At 44.2% G+C, this 25,420-nt stretch overlaps 3 protein-coding genes across 15 annotated transcripts in view; 1 reads left to right on the top strand and 2 right to left on the bottom strand.

Moving 5' to 3' along the window:
- Positions 1 to 10,765, top strand: part of ppfibp2b (PPFIA binding protein 2b) — a 50,881-nt gene extending 40,116 nt beyond the window's left edge. For 2 of the 12 annotated variants that reach the window (XM_031565316.2, XM_031565317.2), the window contains exons 18-31: positions 137 to 275; positions 1,003 to 1,035; positions 1,738 to 1,770; positions 1,910 to 2,045; positions 2,508 to 2,627; positions 2,975 to 3,125; positions 3,827 to 3,938; positions 4,108 to 4,196; positions 4,425 to 4,547; positions 4,659 to 4,784; positions 5,853 to 6,041; positions 6,824 to 7,006; positions 8,226 to 8,291; positions 9,704 to 9,842. In XM_031565316.2, coding sequence (XP_031421176.1) covers positions 137 to 275; positions 1,003 to 1,035; positions 1,738 to 1,770; positions 1,910 to 2,045; positions 2,508 to 2,627; positions 2,975 to 3,125; positions 3,827 to 3,938; positions 4,108 to 4,196; positions 4,425 to 4,547; positions 4,659 to 4,784; positions 5,853 to 6,041; positions 6,824 to 7,006; positions 8,226 to 8,291; positions 9,704 to 9,808 — 1,605 coding nt within the window. In that variant the 3' untranslated portion in view covers positions 9,809 to 9,842. Of the gene's footprint in view, positions 1 to 136; positions 276 to 1,002; positions 1,036 to 1,737; positions 1,771 to 1,909; positions 2,046 to 2,507; positions 2,628 to 2,974; positions 3,126 to 3,826; positions 3,939 to 4,107; positions 4,197 to 4,424; positions 4,548 to 4,658; positions 4,785 to 5,852; positions 6,042 to 6,823; positions 7,007 to 8,225; positions 8,292 to 8,940; positions 9,351 to 9,703; positions 9,843 to 10,503 lie in introns of those variants that run through there. The other 10 variants (XM_031565321.2, XM_031565319.2, XM_031565325.2 and 7 more) reach the window with 8 other exon arrangements.
- Positions 10,766 to 11,759: 994 nt separating this feature from the next.
- LOC105910426 (NADH-cytochrome b5 reductase 2) lies at positions 11,760 to 14,603 on the bottom strand. Its single transcript, XM_012839148.3, is given in 9 exon segments — positions 11,760 to 12,030; positions 12,369 to 12,468; positions 12,572 to 12,657; positions 13,348 to 13,431; positions 13,669 to 13,798; positions 13,984 to 14,090; positions 14,240 to 14,312; positions 14,432 to 14,491; positions 14,493 to 14,603. Coding segments are annotated over 9 exon segments (924 nt in total). The 3' UTR covers positions 11,760 to 11,857.
- Positions 14,604 to 15,541: 938 nt separating this feature from the next.
- Positions 15,542 to 25,089, bottom strand: LOC105910353 (ovochymase-2). 2 transcript variants are annotated; one of them, XM_042707380.1, is made up of 22 exons: positions 24,942 to 25,089; positions 23,548 to 23,665; positions 23,356 to 23,453; positions 22,904 to 23,001; positions 22,490 to 22,662; positions 22,310 to 22,405; positions 22,048 to 22,199; positions 21,579 to 21,771; positions 21,452 to 21,484; positions 21,257 to 21,347; positions 21,011 to 21,144; positions 20,717 to 20,857; positions 19,725 to 19,855; positions 19,335 to 19,428; positions 18,882 to 19,013; positions 18,573 to 18,647; positions 18,098 to 18,281; positions 17,928 to 17,982; positions 17,501 to 17,693; positions 16,785 to 16,918; positions 16,330 to 16,486; positions 15,542 to 15,882 (listed from the first exon to the last, which is right to left on the bottom strand). In XM_042707380.1, exons 1-22 carry the CDS (start codon positions 24,993 to 24,995, stop codon positions 15,809 to 15,811), a joined length of 2,610 nt encoding a protein of 869 aa, XP_042563314.1. In that variant the 5' UTR covers positions 24,996 to 25,089; the 3' UTR covers positions 15,542 to 15,808. The 2 variants fall into 2 exon arrangements, with proteins under 2 accessions (XP_042563314.1, XP_042563315.1); XM_042707381.1 differs by having other exon boundaries at positions 17,504 to 17,693.
- Between the last annotated feature and the right edge of the window lie 331 nt (positions 25,090 to 25,420).

Raw genomic sequence — 25,420 nt, 5'->3', positions numbered from 1 at the left:
GGGTCTACGTATGTTAACATGTTAACAAAACACATTGATAAGAGTGTGTGTGCGTGAAGGTAGTTCATAACCTTGGTTTGTATATAAAGAATATGATTCTCAATCCCACACTCCTGCTTTTTTCCCCCGCAAACAGAACCATCATGTAGACAGTAATAAATACAGGACCCTGCCAGGCAAGCTGCCCCGCCTGCAACAGAATGGGGAGAGAGAGAAGTACTCCCCACCACGGCAGCTGTCCCCAGCCGACAGCGAGGACAGCCAGTTCAACCTCAGTGAGTGCTCTGTCTGGTGACCCCCTCTGACAATCATAGAGGGTCAAATGCATCACCCTACCTTCTTTTTTTTTTCTTCTTTTTTTTTCAAAGCTTGGCTTTCCAATCTGTTTGGTCACTCATAGTAATGTCCACACTCCACTGCAACAAAAACATGGCTGCATGTGCAGAAACACATGGAGATGACAGGGGTCAAGGCCGCTGGTTATATATATATAAAAAAAATGGACAGATACTGAATGCCTCATGCTTCACATAGACTGTTTTCAGCTCTTTGTAACCCACTGGATGAAAACAATATCTATGGGCAGCATTTTCCTATTATTATATTGTGGCCTGATGCTGTTACAGCTGAGTCAGTCTCTTTGTTGAGTGGAGTGAACATAATAAGTGGTCTGAGGTCACTTCTCCTTCACTGATACTAAATCTAATACTAGAAACAGATGTTTTCTAATCTGTAACACTGTTAACATGGCAGCATTTTAATTCCATTTAATTCCTCTGACCTGTGCGGTGCTGTTGACACACTCTCTCTCTCCTTCACTGTCATGCTGTCGGGTTAATGGCATGGGCTAACTGTTTTTCCTCGCTCACTTCTGCACTAACCCTCATCTTGCTGTGGCTGATATTGCTGCTGCTGCTGCTGCTGCTGTTGCTGTCCCCCTGTGCTCTGGCTGATCTCTGCCCTGCCTCCCTGCCTTCCTCTGCTTGTGCTCTGGGGCTGAAGACCGCTGCCGAAGTGCCAGCGCTCCAGCTTTAGGTATCGTACTCTCGCAGGGGGAGAAAAAAGGCAAATACCCAGCATCCTCTGTTTGTCATCATGGGATTAATCAGGCTCTCCTGTCCTCTCTCCACTCTTTTCTTCTCTCCTCTCTCTCTCTCTCTCTCTCTCTCTCTCTCTCAGTCTGCCCACACTCTCTGTCTTTCTTTCCTTTTCTTCATCCATTTCTTTCTCCTGCTCTCTCTCTCTTTTTTTCTCCTCGTTCCCCCGAGGGAGAGGAAGTGGAGCTGGAGGTTTAAAAACTGTAAAGCTCACAGAGCAGGCTGAGATTAAGCATGTCTCCCACGCATCGCTAATACTTTACACCCTCCTATCTCCACCCCAGCCCTAAACTCAAATTAGACGTGAATTTGTTCAAGCACGAGTGCTTTGAATTCCTAACTGGTGTCATGTGAGGCTGCAGAATCGCATCCACATGGATAGTCCCAGCTGGAGCTGAATCTCAACAGCTGTACAACAAAATGGAGATGAGAGCCTGAGTTTTTCCCAAATCCCCCCTTTTTTCTTGCATTGTAACATCTTATCTGCTTTGGTTGGTCTTTGCTCATAATTGAATAGAATTTGGGCCCTTGTGCCTTGCGTTAGTCTCATGACTTGTGTTAATACCTATCTTGATATTTTTCTGAAACACTGAAGTGTTTTTTTTTTTTCATCTTACTTCCTTGCTAACATTTGGCTCAGGCTCAAGGGGAAGACTTGATCTTTTCGGAGCCGGTGCGTATTTCTGTGGGTCCTTCATGTCAGACCAAATTAAGGCAACCAACCTTTTTTTTCCCTCAGATGACCGATTAACTCACATCAGGTTTTTTTTTTCTTTTTGTTTGTTTTCCCTGTGTGTCTTGCCCTATCTCAGGAAGGACAGAGAGGGCGGATGAATCGACGCTGTCTGACCTCTCTCCTCTGTCGTCTGGAAGGGACTCAGGCCAGCAGTCGCCTGTCTCTCCGGAGCACAGGAAAACGCAGAGGGGCATCAAGAAGCTGTGGGGGAAGTAAGTGGACTGCAGGGCCAGACGACTGCCAGCCAGCTGGTCAGCCTTCTCGTCTGTCCCATCCAGATATACCATGGTGGCATTTATATGTTGGAAGTTTTAATGTCATGTCATACCTGTGGGAAAAGCTTGGCAAGTAATGTTGGTAATGTTAATGTTGTGGACTGTTAAAGCCCTGCTCTAGTACCTGGTCTGCTTTACTTCAGCCGCACTTAAACCTTGAAGCAGAGCTATGGTTTTAAAGTGCAGCTCTGCAGTAACTTTTTCTGAATGAATGTGTCTTGGGGGTAACATGCCATGTCACGAGCTTGCACCTTCATGGTGCTTTATCCAAGCAAGCCTTAATCCGCTCAAATGTATTTAAAACCCGTGCCTTTTTTAGAACTACTGCTCTGGCGGAGGTAGGTGCCTTATGGCGAAGAGAGCAGCCTTCCCAGCACTCACCCCTCGCATCTTCCACAGGATCCGCAGGTCTCAGTCGGGAAGCCTGCCCGCCGGCGAGTCGGAGTCGGGCGAGTTCCGGAGAGGAGGCATGAGAGCCACGGCTGGACCTCGACTGGCCACCACAGGACTCGCGGCACGGTTAGCAGAAAACACTAACACCCTAAAACCAGGGCTGTTCCAGTGCTCCAGCAGCCAATGCCAGAGTCACTACATTACTACAATTTCGTTGCCTCTGTACCTATACTCTGTGCAATGACAATAAATTGAATCCAATACACCCGACGACACACCAATTTCATTAAGCCAGTTGAGAAAGTCAATCATTTCTTTCTCTTTCGTGTTTATTGTAATACTGAGTCCGGAGCAGTCAGTACAGTTGAAACTGGACACTGCAGTCAACAGTCCATCCTGTACTGGCGACAGCATTAGGAGCCGCTTCATGATGGTCACTGGTGTGCTCAAGTCAGCTTGTCTGTCTCCTACAGTGACATGAACATGCCCTTTTCCAAGTGGAGCCCGGAGCAGGTGTGCAGTTGGCTGGAGGACTTTGGCCTGGGACAGTACAGCAGCCAGACTAGACAGTCTATCAGCAGCGGGCAGACCCTCCTGTCTGCCAGCACACAGGACATCGAGAAGGTACGGCATATCCTCAGGGAAACTGACTGACACAGAGAAGGTACGGCATATCCTCAGGGAAACTGACTGACACAGACAGACAGGCAGACAGATGGGGTAGTTTGGGGTGTGAGGTGGGGGGGGGGGGGGGGGGGGTTGATCAGGGAATAACAGCAGTAACGACTTGAAAACATGACACACCTGATATTTATGAGATTTATTTTAAGCCAGCATCTGGTGCAGCGTCTCAGATCATCCACCCACCCCCACCCCGATCTCACACACACCCTTCTCCTGGTTCCACCTCTCAAGCTTCATTTTCCATCCCGCCCCTCAGATCAGCTGCCCTGCCCAGGCTCTCAATCACAGCGCTCCTCATTGATTACAGGCAGTTCTACCTGTCCGCCCAGCTTTTCCTCACCAGCCTCACCCCCAGCAGGGCTCCTGTCCACTCTCCTAATGGCTGATTAGCCACACCTATTGGCTGATGATCTGTCTCTCTCTCTCTCTCTCTCTCTCTCTTTATTTCTCCTTCTTTCTCTGTCTCTCATTCTCTCCATTTCTCTCTCTCTCCCACTCTCTCTCTCTGTCTGTCCCTGTCTCCTGCCAGTAATGTGTGATGCTGCTCGTAAACCCAGGGGAGTGTTTAGTCTGTTTCCCAGGGGATTGTGCGGAGTGTCTAATGCACTCCAGTAAGAGCATTAATGTCGTTCCTGCCACAGGAGACAGGGATTAAGCATCCACTGCACAGGAAGAAGCTCCAGTTGGCCCTGCGCACCTTCAGCAACAAGCACACGGAGAAGTCTGCTGAGCTGGATCACATCTGGGTCACGCGTGAGTTTTCCCGCCGCCACGCCGTAGTCTCGTCAGCGCCGCATCCTACTCTTTTCACCTTACAGCCAGTGACTTGGTTTTTGCCATTTAAATAGCATGACTGAAAAGATGCTTTTTCCATGCAGATTCATAAAGGGATGTTTGTCACTGATTTGTTTCTGCCAAATAGGTTGGCTGGATGATATTGGATTACCTCAGTACAAAGACCAGTTCAATGACGCAAGGGTAGACGGCCAAATGCTGCAATATTTGACAGTGGTATGAAAACTTCCTAATCACAATTTTTTTGAGTGTGTCCAATTATGGATGGAATTATGAATTTGAATTGTGTCAAATCATGCGCCTTGTGTTCGTGTGTGTGTGATTTATTCCAGAATGATCTATGCGCTCTCATTGCGTCTTGTGTTCGTGTGTGTGTGATTTATTCCAGAATGATCTATGCGCTCTCATTGCGTCTTGTGTTCGTGTGTGTGTGATTTATTCCAGAATGATCTGCTGTTCCTGAAGGTGACCAGTCAACTCCATCACCTCAGCATCAAGTGTGCCATCCATGTGCTTCACGTCAACAAGTTCAACCCCAACTGCCTGAAGCGCAGGCCTGGAGATGAGGTGAGAGACCTCACCAGCTCAAGCTCACCAGACCGTGTGTGTCTGAGACAGAGAAGTGTGTGTGTGTGTGTGTGTCGTATAACTTTGTGTTTGTGTGTGTGTGTTTGGCAGCATAACGTAACGCCCTCTGAAGTGGTGCAGTGGTCCAACCACCGTGTAATGGAGTGGCTCCGCTCAGTGGACCTGGCTGAGTACGCGCCCAACCTGAGGGGCAGTGGAGTCCATGGAGGCCTCATAGTGAGTACCACATGGCATAGCAACAGCCTCTTACCATAGTGATACTATACCACAGTCACGCCACATGTCTTGGCAACAGCCTCTTACCATAGTGATACTATACCACAGTCACGCCACATGTCTTGGCAACAGCCTCTTACCATAGTGATACTATACCACAGTCACGCCACATGGCATAGCAACAGCCTCTTACCATAGTGATACTATACCACAGTCAATGTACACGCTATATCAACAGCCTCTTACCATAGTGATACTATACCACAGTCACGCCACATGTCATGGCAACAGCCTCTTACTATGGTGATACTATACAACAGTCACGCCACATTATAGCTACAGCCTCTTACCGATACTATACCAGCGTCAATGTACACGTTATAGCAACAGCCTCTTACCGATACTATACCAGCGTCAATGTACACGTTATAGCAACAGCCTCTTACCATAGTGATACTATACCAGCGTCAATGTACACGTTATAGCAACAGCCTCTTACCATAGTGATACTATACCAGCGTCAATGTACACGTTATAGCAACAGCCTCTTACCATAGTGAGTACCACAGTCACGCCACATGTCATGGCAACAGCCTCTTACCGATACTATACCAGCGTCAATGTACACGTTATAGCAACAGCCTCTTACCATAGGGATACTATACCACAGTCGATGTACACGTTATAGCGGTGGCCCTGGCCATAAGGATACTATGCTAGTTACACTACACATTATAGCAGTGCCCATGGCTATAAGGATACTGCACAAGGCATTTCACAAGGATTTAAGGTCAAGTGGAACACAGATAAAAATGTTTGCAATGTGTCGTACTAGTCTATACTGATGGATAGATGGATAGTTACAAAAGACAGAGAATCATTGGAAGAAATAATCATTATCAAAAGGGAAGATGCATGATTTGTCACACGGTAATTACAACCCCTACAAATGAGTATGACGGTGCTTTGAGTTCTGTCCTGTAACGGAATAGCTAGTGACCTTTTATGGTGTCATGTAATTAGCTATGCACTGTGCGTTTGCTTGACTGGTCCATGCGTGCTTTCCAGATCCTGGAGCCGCGCTTCAACTCTGAGACATTAGCCATGCTCCTCAACATCCCGCCACAGAAGACGCTGTTGCGTCGGCACCTGGCCACCAACTTCGGCTCCCTGGTGGGGGGGCAGGCCCAGCAGGAGAAGAGGGAGTTCATGGAGTCGCCCAACTACACCCCCCTCACCACCACCGCCAAAGTCCGGGTAGGAGGTTTAAATCACTGGGGCTGTTTCCATTAGGGCTTCCATTAGACACAAGGAGACACAGAAGAAGCCTCCTTTATTCTGTCAGTCTGTTCTTCCACTATTCTTTATTCCTCCTCTATCGCACTGCATTCAATTACCTTCATTGCATTTTCTTTTTCTCTGTCTCTGTCTCTCTCTCTCTCTTTCTCTGTCTGTCTCTCTCCCTCCCTCTCTGTCTCTCTCTCTCCGCCTCTCTCCCTCTCGCTTTCTCTGTCTGTTTCCCCCTCTCTCTCTCTCTCTCTCTCTCTCTCTCTCTCTCTCTCTCTCTCACACTTCTCCCTTTCTGTGTTTCTCTCTAATAGAGGGAAAAACCTTAATCCCTCTTTGCCTGACATCTCAGACCTGCCTAAGCATTATTCCCAGCGCGAGCCGCCCAGTACACTTTGTTTTCGGAGCCTGCTTAGCGATGCAGCGGCGAGGCACACAGCGATTCTTGGCTTTCCTCAAAGGCTGCGGAGGAAAAGAAATGTGCTGTGCTGAGCGTCTGAAACGATAAAATAATTTACCCTCAGCACACACTGGCTTACTGAACACATTCAAAACAACCCACTCAGCCACAGACTGATGAAACTGTACTGATAAAGGAAGGGCAAAGAGATTGGGATGTGTGCGTGTGCGTGTGCGTGCGTGTGCGTGTGTGTGCGTGCGTGCGTGCGTGCGTGCGTGCGTGCGTGCGTGTGTGCATGTGTGTGTGTGTAATCTGTGCAGGGAAGTGGCCTCACTCAAATGCTCTCTTTCAGCCAAGGAAGCTGCCCTTTTCCAACTTCAGTCAGCTGAGGAGGAAGAAGGCGGACGAGACCACGGACTACATCTGCCCCCTGGAGGCGGCACAGACCCAGGCCCTGGTTAACGGGGCCCACCGGCCCTACAGCGGCTTCAGGGGCCTCAGCCCCATACTCGACAGGGACCCCGAGAGGGTGCAGGTGGGGTCTAAGAGCTGATGCTGATGCTGATGCCGCCGTCCTACCCCACCTCATCAAACCACTGAGCTTGCAGCCAATAACATCCCTCACGCACACCTCCCCTCCCCAGTGTCCACACGTCCCCATTCAACCCAGCCGTCCCTTGAGTGCCATCGCATAACACCCATCACCCTGCCCCCCTCCCTCCATCTAGTCATGGGCAACTGCACCGTACTGGGGGCAGTTTTCACATGGACGTCAGTGGGTATGCTTGGGCCTGCCCTGAGGCTCATACCTGACTACCATACCTGGGGATCCTGGAATGGCCAAGGGTAGATTGCAGCTATGATGTCTTCACAAGGCATAAGGATTATGGAACCAGTTTAAACAATGTATCATTTATTTTTCAAATATATCTGAAATTCAACTAACAGTATTTACACAGTTTTTTTTTTTTTTTTCATTTTCCTAACATTTTTAAACACACCTGTGTAATAAATACTTGTGCAATATTTGCATATATAGGGATATTTAATATTTATATGGGTGACGTTTAAGTACACAGGCAGTGCACAGACTTGGGTTTGCAGCTGAGTACACCCAGTTATTTTCATACAAGATAATGTGGTATACCATATTTTTATAGGTATGGATGTGATACTTCAGTGCAAGGAGCACTTGATTGCCTTGTAAATGTCAAAGGTGTTATCCCAAAGTTAATAAACAATGTGATTCACTGTGCAATGGTGTTTTTCTTCTCTGCGCAGACTTGCAATGTTTGTTTTTTTGCCAAGCATGCCCAAGTGTCCTATATGTCCTATAAAGGACTCTAGACCTGCCATTCCACCACGTCCTTATTCATGTCCTCATCTAAGGTCACGTAATAAAGCTCGTCTTGCTTCATACATGCACTCGGTGACCGCCTGAGTGGCAGTGTGCATGAGTCATCGCCGTCATTCACTAACCTGCGCTCATCAATGCTGCCTCTTCCCCATATTTTGTGAGATGAAGAAGTGCATGCTGCGGCAGGAATTTCCCCCATCATGCACCCTGAGAGGCGGGGCTTATCTCAGGTAGAACTCAACTTTAAAACGCTGCCTTTGTTGCTTTTCTGCATTTTTTGTGCTTTCCCTGATGTGGACAGTGCAAATGTATCTGGTTTCCTGTAGTACTGAATGGATCAAGTGCTTTGTGTACCTATCCTCGGGTATCGTCTTTGACCGGTGACCTCACCTTGCAGGCGCTGGCCACCCGGGGAAGCATTTTGCAGATAGAAGCTCTGTCAGAGGGAATAAACAACCTGACAGTGAGTATCTTCTACCTCATGCCTAACACTGCTCATACTGTTGAGCTTGATGCACATTACAATCAGTAATTCTTTTTAATAAACTAATCAGGTAACTTCTCTCTGTGTGTGTGTGTGATAAATGCTCCTCTTGGTTTCTCTGGAGGTACTGAACATTTCACATCATTCTGATCAAGGGGTGACTTGCCAGCTCTTTTTTTTTTTGAGAATGACCCACCTTAAGCTGTTGCTGTGTTTGTGCCTGGAGCTCATAGAGCTTGAGAAAATGCCAACGTGTTCCCTGGCACTTACAAGAGAAGGCTGTCCACCCCTTGATGGTGTTTGTGTGATTTGTGTCAGATGTATTTTTCTAATGTGACTGAGCGACCGACAGCCTGACTCAGCAGCAGAGGACAGGTTGTTTTGTCATTCTGCATTTGTGTGTGCTGTGCAAAGGTTTGCGTGTGTGTGTGAGTGTGTATGTATGTCTGTGTGGCGTTTGTGTGTGTGTGTGTGTGTGTGTGTGTGTGGCGTTTGTGTGTGTGTGTGTGTGTGTGTGTGTGCGCGTGTGTGTGTGTGTGTGTGTGTGTGTGTGTGTGCACTTACAGTGGCCTCATTGCTTGCAGCTAACCCAGCCCACCCATGGTCCTCTCCCCCCTCTTGCTTTCAGTACTTGTTAAGCCGCGATGAGCTACTGCGTGGGATGCGACGGAGCCAGACAGCTATAGTGTGAGCAGGACGCTAACGACCGCGGCTAACGAACACCAACATCCCATCCAGGGAAGCCTCATACCTCAGCCTAACCCCAAGAGGCCTTTACCAGCTGTTTACAGCAGTTGCTACTCAACCCCTCCAGTGACCTAACACACCTGAACGTCTTCCACCCCCTCTTACCCAGACTGAGCGCAGCCAACCAGGCATCAGTCAATACAGCCCTCCTCCCAAATCTTTTTTGTTACTTTCTGCACTGTTAGTATTTAGTATTTTATATTGACCATTCAGTTGCAGAGGATATTTTCTATTTGTACTGTAATATAAACAAAGAGAAGTGATGTCAATAAAAACAGACACTGTATCATATGTTCAGGTTATTATTGTATTTGTTATGTCATACGTAATGGGAAGGCAATCTGTAGTCTTTTCTGTATTTGGGTCCCGACTGGCACAATCCCATACTGTACATGTGTTTTGGTCTACGTGGAAAACAAATGACAGCAATGTTGTATTTGTGCTGAGAGCAAGGTTCCTCCACAGTAGGAACACATCTACATGTAAGTGTAAGATATCCTGAAGGAAACCTGATATTCTGGTGGAAGGGGTGGCTCGCATTACATTAAAAGCAACCGAGTTAAATAAAAACATTCCTTGAACCACCCCTCACTATATAGCAGGTTGTATTCTCCAGCCTCACAATAACACGCATATCTCACCAGGATTCTCAGGAGCGGAGTGGGGCTGGTGGAGGTTCCCCTGCAGTCAGCACCCGGGGCAGATTTATACTGGTGAGTTATACACCTGTGCACATCCTTCAGCCATAGGAATAAAGCATATACTCTCATCGGTGCCAAGGTACATATGCATTTATTTACAGTGGCTGGCAAAAGTATTCAATCCCCCTGAAAATCATCGCCATTTTCTCAATTACAATGGATACACATCATTTCCCAATCAGTATGTTTATTGGTAATATTTATACTCTAGTATGTTTCCGAGGGCAAAATAAGTTATTTGTCTGCTAACGTTCAAAAATAAATGACTTAAAAGAGTCATCAACCAGGTTGTGAAATAACAGAGGGAATGAAGACTAAACAGACACAGTGATTGTAATGGTTAGGTAAGGAAAATTGTCCATTCTACCAAAAAGAATGGGGAGGAACAGAGCAGAACAGTATTCAAAGCTAGTACTGTCTCACTTGAGAAGATCTAAGGCTATTATTGCAGCAAAAGGGTTCTGTACCAAGTATTAATGTTTAGGGGTTGAATACTTATGCATGGAGTATATTTTAGTTTTTCATTCATTAATTTTTAGGAGACAAATAAATTATTAAGCCAGAAATACACTACAGCATAAGTATCTTTTGTGAACCAGAAAATGGGTGATGACTTTCAGGGGGGTTAAGCCACTATATGTTGACTTTGTTCAACACTCCAATGTACTGTTATGAGTGTCAAATGTATGGGTACATTTACTTTTACATATGTACTAAAACCAAATGGATCTTTTGTTTTTCAGTATATAAGAGAGACAACCCTCTAAACAGGGCTGGTCCACAGGGGAGGGTAACCTGAGGAGAAATGCCTGCATGCTCAAGTCTTATGGGCCCGTATCTGCCCAAAAGGGTGCACCTTATCTCTGAGCTTTCCAGGAGTGCCTGTGTGTCCATGAGTCTGAATGGAAGTTCCTCGGCCCCTGAGCTAGACCTGACTCACGAGGAGGCAGAGAGCATGAGTTCCCTAACATAAAGGACCTAAAATGGAGTCTGTGGACAATGTTGCACGAAGACAGTAGCACAGTTGTGTATCTCTTTCAGTTCATTCCGTTTTGCTCCTTTCCATCTGCTTTGTTTGTAAAGCCAAGCACCAGACATTGCACATTGTTCTATGCCAAAACCTCCATGCAGATGTATGTTAACTGTACGTCACCTGCATTGACAAGGTGATGATTGAGAATTCCTCCAAATTCATGAGGTGCTTCGAGCTACCCACAGCCATCTTATATTCCATTTTGTTTACCTGGCTGTTCTTAAGGGTTCATGGAACACACCGTCTCCATAAAGTTTACTTCTGTCCTTAAAGGTTCACAGACTGGCCTCTCTATCTTAAAGATTGCGGTCAACTATGGGTATTCTAATGATGAGTGTCAGAAGAGCTCGCTGTCGTCCGGCTGCGCTCATGTGGAATTGTCCTGTCAGTTCACTTCTCACTTGAGTGACAGCCATAAGGCGTGTAAATTCACACTGGCCTCGGACGCCTCTTCACAACACCAAACACCCCTGCTGGAACATTCCCCGCAGCTAATGATGTTCGATAATTTGTAAACCATGTGAAAGCCCCGTGAATTAATGACGCCAGCTGAAGACCGGAGCTTTTCACAAGACTAATCATACGCATCTATTTTCAACAGAGTGGCCTTTTTCACCTTGTCCAGAGTTTGATAAATCTAACAGTTAATTCGGCACAAATGAAAAGCCATCATTTAAACTTGTTTTCATTGCACTTCTGAAAAAACATTGAGAGAGAGAGTTGGGTGAGACTGTGATGTGGTAAATGCTGACCAAGGATATCAGTTTATAAGAAGACAGATGATAAATGATAAAAGAAAATGATGATAAATTATACACATGACCTGTGTGCCGGCGTGTTTTGTTTTTTTAACCGGTATGTGTGAGTGTGTGCATGTTCATGAGAAAAGCTGAACAGCACAGAGACGGGATATCACCTGTTAAACTTACACCAGAATGTAATGAAGGTCATAAAACATAGTCAATATAACAAATAAAAAAAATGAATTTATTCACTAAAATGGTATCAAATCTCAGACGTCGTGTCAGCTTTGTGGTCTACACCTGCACCCTGTTCATCGCTGTTTAGTACGCAAAGGTGTTTTCTGTCTTGTGGCCCAGCTTGGAGAGGTTTGGCAGGCACGCGTACTGGATCATTGGAGGTGGGCCGCACATCACAATAAGCACATCCTCCGCTGGAGCAGGGAGGTGTTCTTTAATCATGTCAGCGTCCACGAATCCTGAGCTGTACGCCCATCCTGCCGAGGGAGTGAATCACCCTAAATGAGTCTCAACGTCTCCTTTCACAAGCATCGCAAGTACGAGCTAATGACCTGATCTGTCTATGGGAAAACTGTTAGCTTCTAGAGCTTTCCTAAAATGACACAAATTCAACATGAGGTATTGCAGACACGAACAGTATCCAATTATACTCCGTAAATTACATTGTATGTATCCTTAATATGTCTCCAGGAAGAAGACGCCTTTGGAAGGCATTGTGTGCCAAACATAAAGACACAATAAGGTTGAATTATCAGGCTTCTAAGGTGCAGATGTTAAGAAAGGCTGGGCATGGATGGTTATGGGAGCCTCTTACCCTGCGGAGGCTTATCCAGCGTGTACCACAGACTGAACTGCTCTGCGTGAGTCTCTCGCACCTCCTCCAACTCCTCTTTCAACAAGATGTCTTTCTCTGTCTGAAGCCAAGTAGAGAGTGAGATGTGTGTTGAATGGCACAGGACTGTGACAGCTCTTAATGATCAATCAGAGAGTTCCTTTCTATGCAGTGAGAGGTTTTACCTGGTTGGCAAATATGAGGGAGCACTTGGTGTTGTCTGTAGGGTCTGATGTGATGCATCTAATCAGCTGGAGCATTGGAGTAACACCTGAAAGAGCACACAGCTTATTTGAACATATTTAGCAGCAAATACTAGTACTTCTACTACCACTAGCACTGCTACTAATACTACCACCGGAACTACTACTGCTAAGAAGAAGAAGAAGAAGAAGAAAAGGATGAGAAGAATAATCTTTATTGATAGAAGTAAATGAGATGATGAATGTAACGATCTCAGTTTCAACTACTATCACTACTGATACCGCCACCACCACTACTACTGTTAAGAAATACAGGAAATAAACAAGCAACATTAAAGATGCAGTCATCAATTTGGTTTCCGTTTCAGGAGAGGTTGTAAATATTTGAACTACACAACTAATGAAATGACACCCCTCCCTTCCTTGCTCCTGAAGCACTGTGTTGATTGGTTAGGATTGTTCATGGCTCATTGTGAGCCGCTATGTTTGTTTCCCACTTACAGCGCCAGGACTGTGTACAAACACACACACTAGACCAGACAGCTAGATTACTGTGAGGAGCGAGTCAGTGAATATGACAAAAAGTGTATTGCATTAGAAGACTGTACCTGACAAAAATTTAAGTACTAAGGGAACAATGTTGGTCTTGAAGTACTGATTCAGTTCAGTTCATTTCAGTATGTTAGTTGTCCATGGAGTCATCTGTTAGTATACTGTAGTATACTGGTGAAGAAATAAACTGAGATAACTGTTCTCACCTGTTCCACCAGCAATCATTCCCAGATGTTTGAACTTCCTGACTTTGGCCTCAGATTTTTTGTCAGGGCGGATTGCAAATTTTCCTTAAACAATTTCATAATACAAAATCAGGCAAACAGCAGTATCTTATTCTGAACACCAACACCTTTTATCCAAAAGACCATTACAGGCTTTGTCATGTTGTACAATGCTGACATCTAGTGGATATCATGTAACATAACTTAATCTAACAATGTACTCCATCCCCTTATGTTAAAAATTGAAAAACAGAGAAATCTAAAAAACAACATTCTTTTTACAGTAAACAAACATTTTCTTACCATTTCCCTTGTAGACAAGCAGTCCATTAGGCCCTCTGAAATCAATAGTGTCTCCAACGCCTTTGTTATTGAGGTACTGAGACAACTTACCCCCCTCAGGGTAGGTCGGATGAGTATTTTTGTGATACACCTGAAAAGAACCATTATGCGATCAAATGACACTGCTAAGAAGGTGCTCCACAAAGGCACTGTCTATCTAGTACACAAGTAACTTTATTTTATCCATCCTCATTGTAGGTACTGGACCTACAACAGGTTTTTACCATTTCAAGAAAGACTTCCTGTAAAACTTGTCATGTTTGGCAGGAACACTACCTTCACAACCAGATCAACAAAGCCCTTGTCCTCATCACTTGAAACTGGGGTATAAGCACGGACCACAAGGCTGCCATTGACTTTTGCAGAGAGATAAACATGCTGCCCTGAAATTGACCAAGGACAGCTTATTAGACATTAGTCTCACAATGGAGCGATTCTTTGTTACATATGGTTATGAATGCCCACGAGATAGGATTATGAAACAAAGAAGCTTAGATGAGCCCTGATAAAAACTAGAATGATTGCACCATACCCACTGGGAGGCCAAGGACGTGTGAGGGAGAGGGAAGGCCAAAGCGAAAGCGCTTGGTATCATGGCTGATATCCTGTGGAGAAGGCAAACAAATAAATCACCATTAGTCATCCATGTTTTTATTGTTCAAGGTGAAAAGGTGTTCTTTTTGCCATGTCCTCAAAGACAGAGCTTTGGATGATGCTGACAAACCTCCTTCTCTGTGAGGGGCAGGGAGTATTTGACCATGGGGTCCAGCAGAGTTTTGGGAAGCCTGTGAGGATTTCTCTCCACCAGTTCTTTGCATGAGGAAGTATAGGGTAAGAGCCACCGCAGACACTGCAACCAGTACAGACACTGTCTGCACAGAACCAGGTTCAACCATTAAGATGGGTGTTGCATGTGTTTAAAGTAATAAAAGAACAAATAAAGACACAGCACATTAACCATTCACATCAGTGCCCTGGGATTAATAAAATAGGTTGATTGATTTCAAATCAAGATGTAGATTGTAAGCAATAAGTCCAGAACCAAATTTTTAGGCAAAGAACAGCAAAAGTATGTATCAGCTGTTGAGATTTTTGCAAGATATGTCTGTTTGGTAGAACCAGCAACTCTAAAATTAGATACGATCAATTAAACAACTCGTGAGATACCTTCACCGACCGACGCAAATACGATATTGCAGTGTCATTCCTCAGGAATGGTGTAGATTTTATGACTATGATTTTAAATCTGCAGTAGAAACTTCAGTAATAACTTCAGTCTCTTACTGTTACTGTTGCTATTCTCTCTCAGAAATGTATCACTACAACATACGAGAGTAAGCAACCATGTTTTCTTAAATCATATGTACAAAAGTAATTACCAGATAGTCCTCCATAATGGCTGTTCAGTCTCACTGTCCCCGGGTACCCTTAATAGGTCACACATCGAGACGAAGCATGCACCTTTGCTCGAGGGGCGTCCTAGAGGAGGAGCATCTGACCGAGGAGAGGCGGGATTGTATAAATAAACCAATTGGAGTTGCGCAGTTTCCATAACAACATGACATGACCGTGCGTGTGGCTGCACATGTGTAAGGAGGAATGGTCTGAAATCACCCCATTATCAGAACACTGGGCGATATAGCGGCGCGGAAATGTCCTGAACGCATGCGGCAACGGTTTGTCTTTGGATCACTTAGCTACAACATTTTGAATGTACAGATTATCTGTTCAACTATTTTTCTTTATATTATTAAACTGTGCGCGACATTATAATTACTATATGATGTTGGTGAGAGTGGATACCCATGGTTTAATTTATAACATTACACCACCATTAACAAGTCATAAAAACTTTATTTCCAAAATGTGTCCTAATCATTATATAAATAAATTGGCTATGGAAATACACGTGAGAGAATACATTAATAATAGAAAAACATTGTCCTTCATCAAACATGCAGTAACATTGCTCTACATATCATACCAAAATAAATAATTCAAAATACATAATAATGAACGTTACTGTAATATAAATACTGATCATGTATTCAGAGCGCAAGTTGTGGCTGGCTTTGTTGAAATGCAGATATGATGGTACAGCTTAAAAGCCTACAGATGATTCAGTCCTAAAATCTTTTTCATCTGGGTCCTCTTCAAGCTCTGAATCCAAAGTCACTGCAGAATATAAGATGATGCCATTAGATTTACCTTAGCAGCATGCTAATGCCCATACTATTACAGGTATTAACATGAAGAGGTAGGAACAGGTGCACATTACACAGGGAAAGACAATCACTTACAGGTGATCTGTGATTGCAAAAAAGTCCTGTAGCCTATAGTGTATAACTTATATGTAGCTTTAGCTGTAGGTTTATATCAGAACTCCACAATAGTTGGTATCCTCAAGTGAAATTCCAAAACTTCCACTTAAATAGTTGAGATATTATAGCTGTTGGGCAAATAAATTGCCTATATGCAGAACATCCTAGAGATAAACTTTACTTCTGGATTCCATTCACAGTAGACATATTTTTCTAAAAACTTTTCTAGGAAGGGGTGTGAACAGTGTGGAAGAAAACTGTATCTCAAACTGCTCCCTAGAGACCTCCAGCTGTAACTCACCATCAAACTGCTGCAGAATCCAGTCCACGACAAGAGGCACTGAGGAATAAACCGCCGGCCTTGGAAACTTTCCACATCCCTCACTCCAACTGGCCACCCCTAGGACAAAGAAATTGGAGTCGTTTGGCCGGCATACCAAAGGGGCTCCAGCATGACCCTAGGTAAAGAATCAGAGAGAATTGCATAAATACAGTTATTTTTCAGTTCATTTGTGGTTATTCACTATAAGGACCAATAAAAACGTCTCAGTTTTACCCAGTAATTTGCCTTACTATTTGCATAGCAGGTCAGGTATTCCTCCTTGGAATGTGTGGTTAGAATTCCAGGTAATTTTCCCCCACTAGGTGGAACTGTGTCGCATGTCTACCAGCGTAAGGCTCAGTACTTATGATCAGTGTGTGGTGTTTTGCCATACTGGCGCTGCACTTCAGAGTTGATCATTAGGGTTTCCTTACCACACAGGAGCTATAACCATTTAGCTCTTTATGTTCAGCGCATAGCATTGTGTCGGTCAGCCTGCCAGGATAGTAGCGTTCGCAGTCTGCATGTTCCACCAGAGACTCCTCTACTGACTGTGATGTATTGGTACCTGCCAATTAAAGCCCCCCACAGACATGTGTGGGTGTTAGCTGCATCAGAAAACAATGGAACAGACTGTAAGGCTCTGTTAAGTACATCTGAAATGAACACACACAAGCAAGATATCAGAGACTGTCCTTTTACCTACAGGACATTGGCATATGCAAATTGACTGTGATGTTGTACACCAGCCACAGTCCTGTGCAAAGGAATGCAAACTCCTAATCATAACATCCTACTGTACCAATGTGCAGATAAGGTAAACTATTCTAACTCAGTAAATTATAGATTAGTAGATTATGTACGTCCTCTGCCTACAGATCACCGACTTCATAAATGGGGGCGACAGTGGTACAGGAGGTAGAGAAGTCGTTTAGTAATCAGAAGGTTGCTAGTTCGATTCCCTGTCGAAGCGTCCTTGAGCAAGACACTGAACCCCTAATTGCTCCTGATGTGCAGTGTGCCATCAGTGTAAATGTAAAATGTGTATACATTGTAAGTCGCACATATGTAAGTCGCTTTGGATAAAAGCGTCTGCTAAATGACTAAATGTAATGTAAATAAACAGCAGTGCTCGTGTATTGACGCTTACCACCGTGTATGCTCCCAAGGGTCACTTGGCAGTCCAGGGCGAGTGAGTCCCCCTGTAGGAGGCTGGGCAGGCATATCAGCTGTGTGTGGTCAGTGAGCACAAGCTCAGAGTCCAGCTGCAGGAGGGCTACATCAGAGTCCAGAGTGGAAGGCTCATATTGGGGGTGCAGAAGTACTTTCCTCACCCTCCGACGCTGCACCGACAGATGGAGAATGAAGGATAAGTCATTAAGGAGAAACGTATATTTCATGTAGATAAAATGCATGAGAGCAAACAATTACGCTGATACTTAAATGCACACATTCACACAGCATGTAGATATTCATACTAATAATCTGTATGTATGTATATTTTGTTTGTTTGTTTGATTGATTGTTTTGTTATTGTTGTTGTTTGTTTGTTTGTTGCTGTTTTTTGTATGTCTTACTTGGCTGTCTGGGTCCCTAGTTTCAACAGTCAATGCTGCAAGTATTTTCTCGTCTCTGAGGTGAAACATCAAATAAAGGTATCTTACAACCAAAAAGTAAACACAAACAAGATGAACATTTCCCTGTTTACAAATGAATATGTGTGAATACAATATCTATAGCCACTCACAGGCCATGGACACAGTGGGCTGCTGTTAGGATCCAGTCTGGCTGGATGATGGCACCCAAACAGATGACCTCAGTGCCCAGATGGACTCTCACATCCCTGGGCCAGGGCTGCTGTGACGCGCCCTCTCCCCCTTCAGGCTCTCCCAGCTCTGAAGCAGCAGGAGAGTGTGGCATTCCACATAGGCCTGCCAACCCATAAGAAGACAAAGAGAAATAGGCTCACCCTCTGAGTAGTATACTTTAACAGAAGCCACAGGAAACTATATTGTAAAGAACAGGGTTCGAGAAGCATAGAGTAGTCACCATTCCCTTGTTTAATGGTTCTTAAGGCCATACCAGGAGGATTAGAGTCTGAGGATCTTTGGAACACATTTGCTTAATACCACATTTCCAGTCAAAAGTCCATTCCGGGTGAAATTTCTTGTTTGCAATACAAATAAACCAAATAATGCCAAAGCAAGAATCACTGGACCAACCTGTCTGCACTTGGCGAGAGTGGACTGTGGTGCCGTCTGATTCGTCCAGTTCTGTTGAGTCATCTTCCTGGAGGTCTGTTGGCAAAAAGGGACGGTCTATGATGGGTAAACAGACACCCCTAGAAAGTCCACAGACACATCACATTGTGATGGGCATGCAGTGGTCTGAAGGTTTCTATGAATTGGCGACCAGCTACACTGCATAGTCCACAATCGGTAACATAAAATGTATGGCATAGTACCATATTAATGAAGGCTGTTATATGAGGATGGATAGTGACAGCTTTGTTTGTTTCTGTATGTTCAGACCTGATCTGTTGATGAATGTCGGTGTAGCATTGAATCCACGGGCCGATACGCTGCTGTCCGAGGTGAACTGGAGGACCATCACACTGTCATAGCTCAGGACCGGGGGAGGCACAGTCCCTCCACAAAGCACCACTTTGGAGAGGAGAAGACAGGACATTGATACAGGCAGAGCAGATGGAGAAGTCATCAGTATGGAGAAGGACAAGGGTGATTGGAGTGATTGGAGATCTAACCAGATGTCTATATTTGAATACATGCACGAAGAGAAACAGCAGATGTGACATTTTGGAGCGTACTTTAGTAGAGCAAGGTGGTAATGATACAAATATAATGGATTCAAAACTCATGGAACACGCAGTGAGTGTGTGAGTCAGCTGCTTTGTATGAAAGTGTCTGCTTAATGAATGAATGAAAAAGTATAGTATAACAGTGAAAGTGAGGGCTTTGTCTTACCGATTTCTTGTTTCCCATCAAGATCTCCCAATATTTTTAGGGAATCATATTGGCAATACTCTGAATGCTCCAAGTCAAAATCATGGAAGTCAAGCTGCAAAAATGATTGACAGAGTTCAGTTCCGAGAACAAACAATGTTTTCCCATCAGGTCAAGTACACTGAGCTCAATTATGATCATTATTTCCCATAAATATCACTTCTCGTGATTATAGTGTTTAGGTCATGGTGTGGTGGGTGTTGTTGTGAAAGACTGAGAGTCACTTTCCCTTCTAGCAGAGTAAACCGATCTGGAGTCAGAGCTAAGACTTAACTCTCATTGCATATTCAAGGAGCCATGAATGTATTAATGATTCTATTAGGAGAGAGAGGGAGATGCCACCCGGCTCACCTTGACAACGTGTCCCTTGGGTGCATGGATGACCCAGCGGCAGTCTGCGTTGTTTCCGTAGGCCTCTGGGTAGCGGGGACTTTGGATGGCCCCCTGTGCTTGGAGCAGAGCCACCGTGCCACATCCTGGCCCTGCGAAGGAACCAAACAACAAAGGATAAGCATGAGCGTGTTGAGTGATTTCCTGATGGCGGTGCCAATGACACGCCTTGTCTTCCCATGGCAGCACCTGGTCCTCAACACCACAGCACCCGCAGGTCTCTGCGGTGAAGCTACTCTGTCTCTGGTTTCGGTCACGGGCTGACCGGGGTCACCTGAAGGACGGCATGCTTCAATCCTCACCCTCCTGACTCTCATTACTTTAGCACAGGGCCTCTTTGTGTAGTTTGCTTCCCCGTGGCATGCTGCTCACCCCGTATCTATGGCATCTGTGCGCCCTGAGGGCATCTGTGTCTGGGCCCTTGCCTGACGACAGCACCACAGGAGGGTGTGCTGAGCATGGCGAGGATTTGAAGAGGGAGGACAGAGTCCTCGCCTTTTGTTGGAAGATTAAACGCAACCTGTCAGCAGCAATGACAGCCTAAGTCAGTTATCAATAGTATTTCCCCCACCATGTGCCTAACAACGAATACCTCTTTTACCCCCCAAAGAAAACCATGCTGAATTTGCCCCATACAAGTAAAACAAAGGCTTGTTGCTTACCTCTCTTAATTTATGCATTGCTATTTTTTAAGGAATAAAATATCATCTCTACAGAGACTCATATGAAGGGTCATATTTCGAAGACATATTGTTTCCTTGTGACAGTGTAAAGAATGTTCCTGGCATCCGTTGGTCTTTCTTCCTGCACCTTATCAATCCACAGTGTCACTCAATAGGTTTTGTAATACTCAGCAAACCAGTTTAGAAACAAACACTGGTAGAGAACGGTTTAGGAACGTAGAATAGATTTGTTCTGTGCCAATCCTTCTAGAGAGTGGCACTGCAACTCACCAAGTTGAAAATCTTCAGCCACAGCTTTGTACTGGATGGAAAACCCAGCTCTTGTGACACTGGCATCAGACACAAACTGTATGGTGGCACTGCTGGAGGTGATAAGCACAGGCTCGGGGAGTTGGCTCCCACAGAACTTGCCTGGCGAATGAAAGCAAAACGTCCAGAGGTTATTAGTGGCTCCACAAAGGCTTTAAAACCACTCCAGGAAACTGTTGATGTCTCCATAGTGCATGGGCCAGTGATTGTGCAAGAGGAAGGATGTGTGTTTATGTGACTTTTTCAGTTCCTCACCAATGACCCTGTCAGTGTCTCCCAACACTGTGAGCTGATCGCTTTGACAGAGAGTGTCATTCTCTAAGTCAAATTTCAGGAACTCCAGGAGAATGTGATTTCCAGCTGAAGTGTTGATGGACCATGAACATATTCTAAGAATGGAAGAAGTGGGAGTATGTGAAAACAACGGATTTATGGGAAATGTTTACGCTATACATACTGTCACTAGGATGAAAACCATACCAAAAGCTGCAAGTCACTCACTCATTGTTTGCATAGTATTCGGCAGGCTTATCCGGATTGCTAATTACACCTTGTCTTTCAGTCAAAGCTCCATCAAGCACATGACATAATCCTGTTGGATGCATCAAGCACAGACATATATTTATTGACCTTTCATTTTCAAAAGCAAGAATCTGTATAATCTGATTGCTAACCTGCTGATTGCTAACCACTTACTTGAAGGGAACACATAAGTTTTGAGTTCTGCTTCTAGAAAAAAAAGACATAAATGAAAGCTGTTACATCAGACATATTGAACAGTATGTTTGGAATACAAATGAGTTTTTAAGGCAGTTGCATAAACCTTTGAGGGTTCTCTTAATCCATGGCAACAACACTTTGACATCTGTGAACACCCCAGGTGATCCTCTCCTGTTTGGTGCCTTGAACAAGTTGTCGATCCAGCTGCGTCCACATCCTTTACCCCATGAGGTAATCCCGACTACTGTCCAGTGCCCGTCCGCCCTGGGGCAGAATAAGGGACCCCCTGAGTCTCCCTGAACATAGCAGAGGGACCATTTTAGCAAGAAATTCTCAATGTCACACTGAGGAATTTTCCTCTTGACAGTATTCCACTTCTGACTTGCTGTAACGTAGAGAGCTCCCTCCTCTTTCCCAAAATAGAGTTGCAGAAATCTCTCATTCAATTTCAATACAATTTAATTTATATTAAACAATGCAAACAATAACAAAACAATACAATTATCTCAAGGCACTTTACAGAGCCCAGCCCATCTTTGCTTCAATCTGAGACACGTAAAGATCTAGTGTACCTGGCAAGCATCTCGGCCTCCTCTCTCTGGTCCTGCACACACCACAGTGAGTGGCGTGTGCCTGGGCCTTAATGTTTGGAGGGCATGCTTGCATCTGGCTGGCTCCACAAGGTCAACCATCACCTCCCGGAGAACAGGTGGAAGACGACCACCTACAATCCAGGTTGTTTTAGGAACAGGCATAGAGAAATTAAATGTCAAAAAAATCGGAATGATTTTCATCATTCTTCCAGTGTTTATGCTTCCGTGTTCATATACATACGTTCTCTTACACGGCCCCATCCACCAACAATGCAGCTGGTCCTGGGCGGGAACTTCTCACTGGGCAGAGGTAAGCACAATGGCTGAACATGTTCACCTGCAAACCATTAAAAGGAAATATAAATACTACAATACAACAATAGCATATCATTATGACCACATTAGTAAATGGTAAACGTACCAAACTGAATTAAGCCATCCAGTTCCAAAAGGGCAATGTCATAGTTCATCGGAGAGAAGGTCCGGTACTTTTCATGGATTCTGACTCTCTTCAGCCTGAACCTCTGCTCCCCTTGATCTGCCACTCTCTGATCATGATCCCCAATGATGGCAATAACATTTGGCAGCAACCCCCTGAAATCGGAATCATTGAGTAATTAGAATACACAATACACAAGGCAGTTGTTGGTTGCAGCATGTTCATAACATACCCATTACATTAAAAATCATACTGCTACCGCTAACAGTACGCTATCCTAGAACAGGATGTGCGTGTCTGTGTGATCAGCACCTACTACACCCTGCAAGCGATGTGGTAAACCACAGCAGGTTGGTGTGAGAGATGAGCGTGAGTATGAACATGTTTCCAACCTACTTTGACATGCTATAGAAGCAGTGGGCAGCTGTTAATATCCAGCGTTCCGTGATGATGGACGCTCCACAGAAATGCAAGCCCCCAGACCTTAAAGATACCTAAAAGCCAGCACACAATGCACATCATGACACTCACACATACACACACACAGATAAAATATATAAATCCTCAGAGCAAGGGGTCTGCTACTCCAATTTATGAACACGAAACAAAGAAAATACAACCTACAACAACAACAAAAAACAAAACAAATAAGGACAAATACACCACCAAAAAAAACAATAAAACACACCAGTATCTGGTGGTAAATGAAGTGTCCGCCTAGCCCTGTAATAACCTGGCCACCTAATATGCCTGCAATTAGGAGCCAGCAAGTGTCTGGTAAATGCACCTTTGGGGCTGTTAATGAGGGTGTCTGGTGCTATACTTATGACAGTTAAAAGATTACATGCCAGCCAAGGATGGGATCCATACAAAGCCTCTGTTCCCCCAACGATTCTCAAGGAGCGGTCGAGGAGGCTCTCTACCTGAGGAAAACCACATTTAGGACCTGCAGAGGAGACACCACCAAAATGGTAAACTATCTTCCATCTACCACATTACCATAATGATATCATACTCTCACACGCCACTGTTTGCGTTACCTTGCAGAAGAACAGTGATGCCAAGGTGTAAACATGAGGTCACACAGAAGAGAGCAGCAATGAACTTCATCCCTGAGGTGGCCATCCGGAGTCCAGACTGGGGGGCCTTGGGCTGAGTCTTGCATTTATAGAGGGATGGGGGGGTTATAGAGACAGACTGTTACTCATTAACCAAAGCTGAGGGTGTTAAAGGTGTTCGTCACAGAAAAAGCAGGAGGGAGAGAAGCCCACAAACTCAGAATAACAACGCCAGCTTGATGTCACATGATGCACGTCACAGAAAAACAAAAATCATTTAACGTTGCACTCATGCTAAAGTTCCATTGACAGTTGATGTGATATTCCAGTTCTTGGCGATTCTATCTTTCTGTCTGTCGCTATCATCGAAATGTAGTTCAACCATGTTCAATGAAAACTAACACAAGCAGTATGTAATCGGATGGAGATCATTTCAAAACACTCTTAATGACTTGAACTGTGCCTTTTTCGACCTTGTGTAGAACTGACATCCTTGGAATGACAGGAAGCTCAGTTAGAGATCTTAGTCAAGAGTGGCTATCATGACTAACATGTTAAACATTTATGGCTTCAGGATTAGATAAATCTTAAGTATATTAACCCTGTGCGATGCAAGTGAAATTGCTTCACTTTCATCCTTGTGCTGTGAGTGAGCCCGATTGCAATTGTTATTGAATAAATCCTGCGAGTCCTGCGTAACTTGAGTGAATTTTCACCAAACATAATTTTCAAGTATTTGCATCCAAGATGAGGAGCATGTAAACTCAAGAACAGTCAGAGGTTGTCAGACAGTATGTCGGTGATTAAAAAAAAAGAGAGAGGAAGTGGTGCCACTGAGGTTTTACTGCAGAACAGTTATTCAGCTGTTTACAAAAGACAGTCCGGCTATCTACAAAGGCATGCCCGTTCTGTAACCAACTTGACCTTTCAATTAAATGTTTAAAACATGCTGGTGGGAACAAGCATTGTGCCACACTGAAAATCTGCCCTTGAACTTCATCTCCCAAGAACAAAGAACTCTACAGTCAGAGCATGGGAAATTGGTAGATAAATAATGTGCATTTCCTGTGGTGGTAACTTGACTCTTCTAAAGCTCTAGATAATAATCATTAAACAAAATGTTCCAGTAACATCCGTCATGTTCTGTAAAGTGATTAAAATATATTGCAGTGTTGACATTAAAATGTCCTATGCCTTGGCAATTTGCTACCACCATTCATATTCTCTAACTAAAGACAACTAACTTTGCTCCACAAATATCACCTGCTGTTGTTGATGGTGTAAATCTCAAAGACCAAAGACTCAAACATCCCTCTGAAATGATAGATTAAAAGCACAACCTAACATCCCTTACCAAAGATGGTAAATGGACTTACCAAGATGTGATGAGGACTGTCTGAAGATGGGATCCATGGTGTGTGCGGTTGCATTTAAAAACTAGCTGTGTTCCTTAACTCGCTGTGTACCGTCACTGTGCAAATACAAATACAGATTGTCCTGCTCTATACATGTGTGAGCACTGAATGACCAGTCATGAAGAAAAGAAACATTTATCAATTCCTACAAACGCTCCAACTACTTTCAGTTTTAAATCTAGACTAAAGACCAAACTTTTCTCAGATGCCTTCTGCTAACTGGCCATGAACAGTTCCTTTGAAGTATTATTGCTTACTCTAATAGACTAGTGATTGTTATTATTCTTTTTATGCTTTTATTTCCTATATTTTCCTATTTTTATGCCTTAATGTTCTCATGCTTTTATTTTCTATAATTTACTGTTTTTATGATCATGCACTGACCTTTTGCTTTTTAAAAAAAAAAAAATTCATGTGAAGCACATTGTTGTGCATGTATG

This window comes from Clupea harengus, chromosome 3 (genome assembly GCF_900700415.2).
Source record: "Clupea harengus chromosome 3, Ch_v2.0.2, whole genome shotgun sequence".
Classification (NCBI taxonomy): Eukaryota; Metazoa; Chordata; class Actinopteri; order Clupeiformes; family Clupeidae; genus Clupea; species Clupea harengus.
The sequence above is the reverse complement of the archived record's forward strand: the minus strand, read 5'-3'. Positions and strand labels throughout refer to the sequence as shown.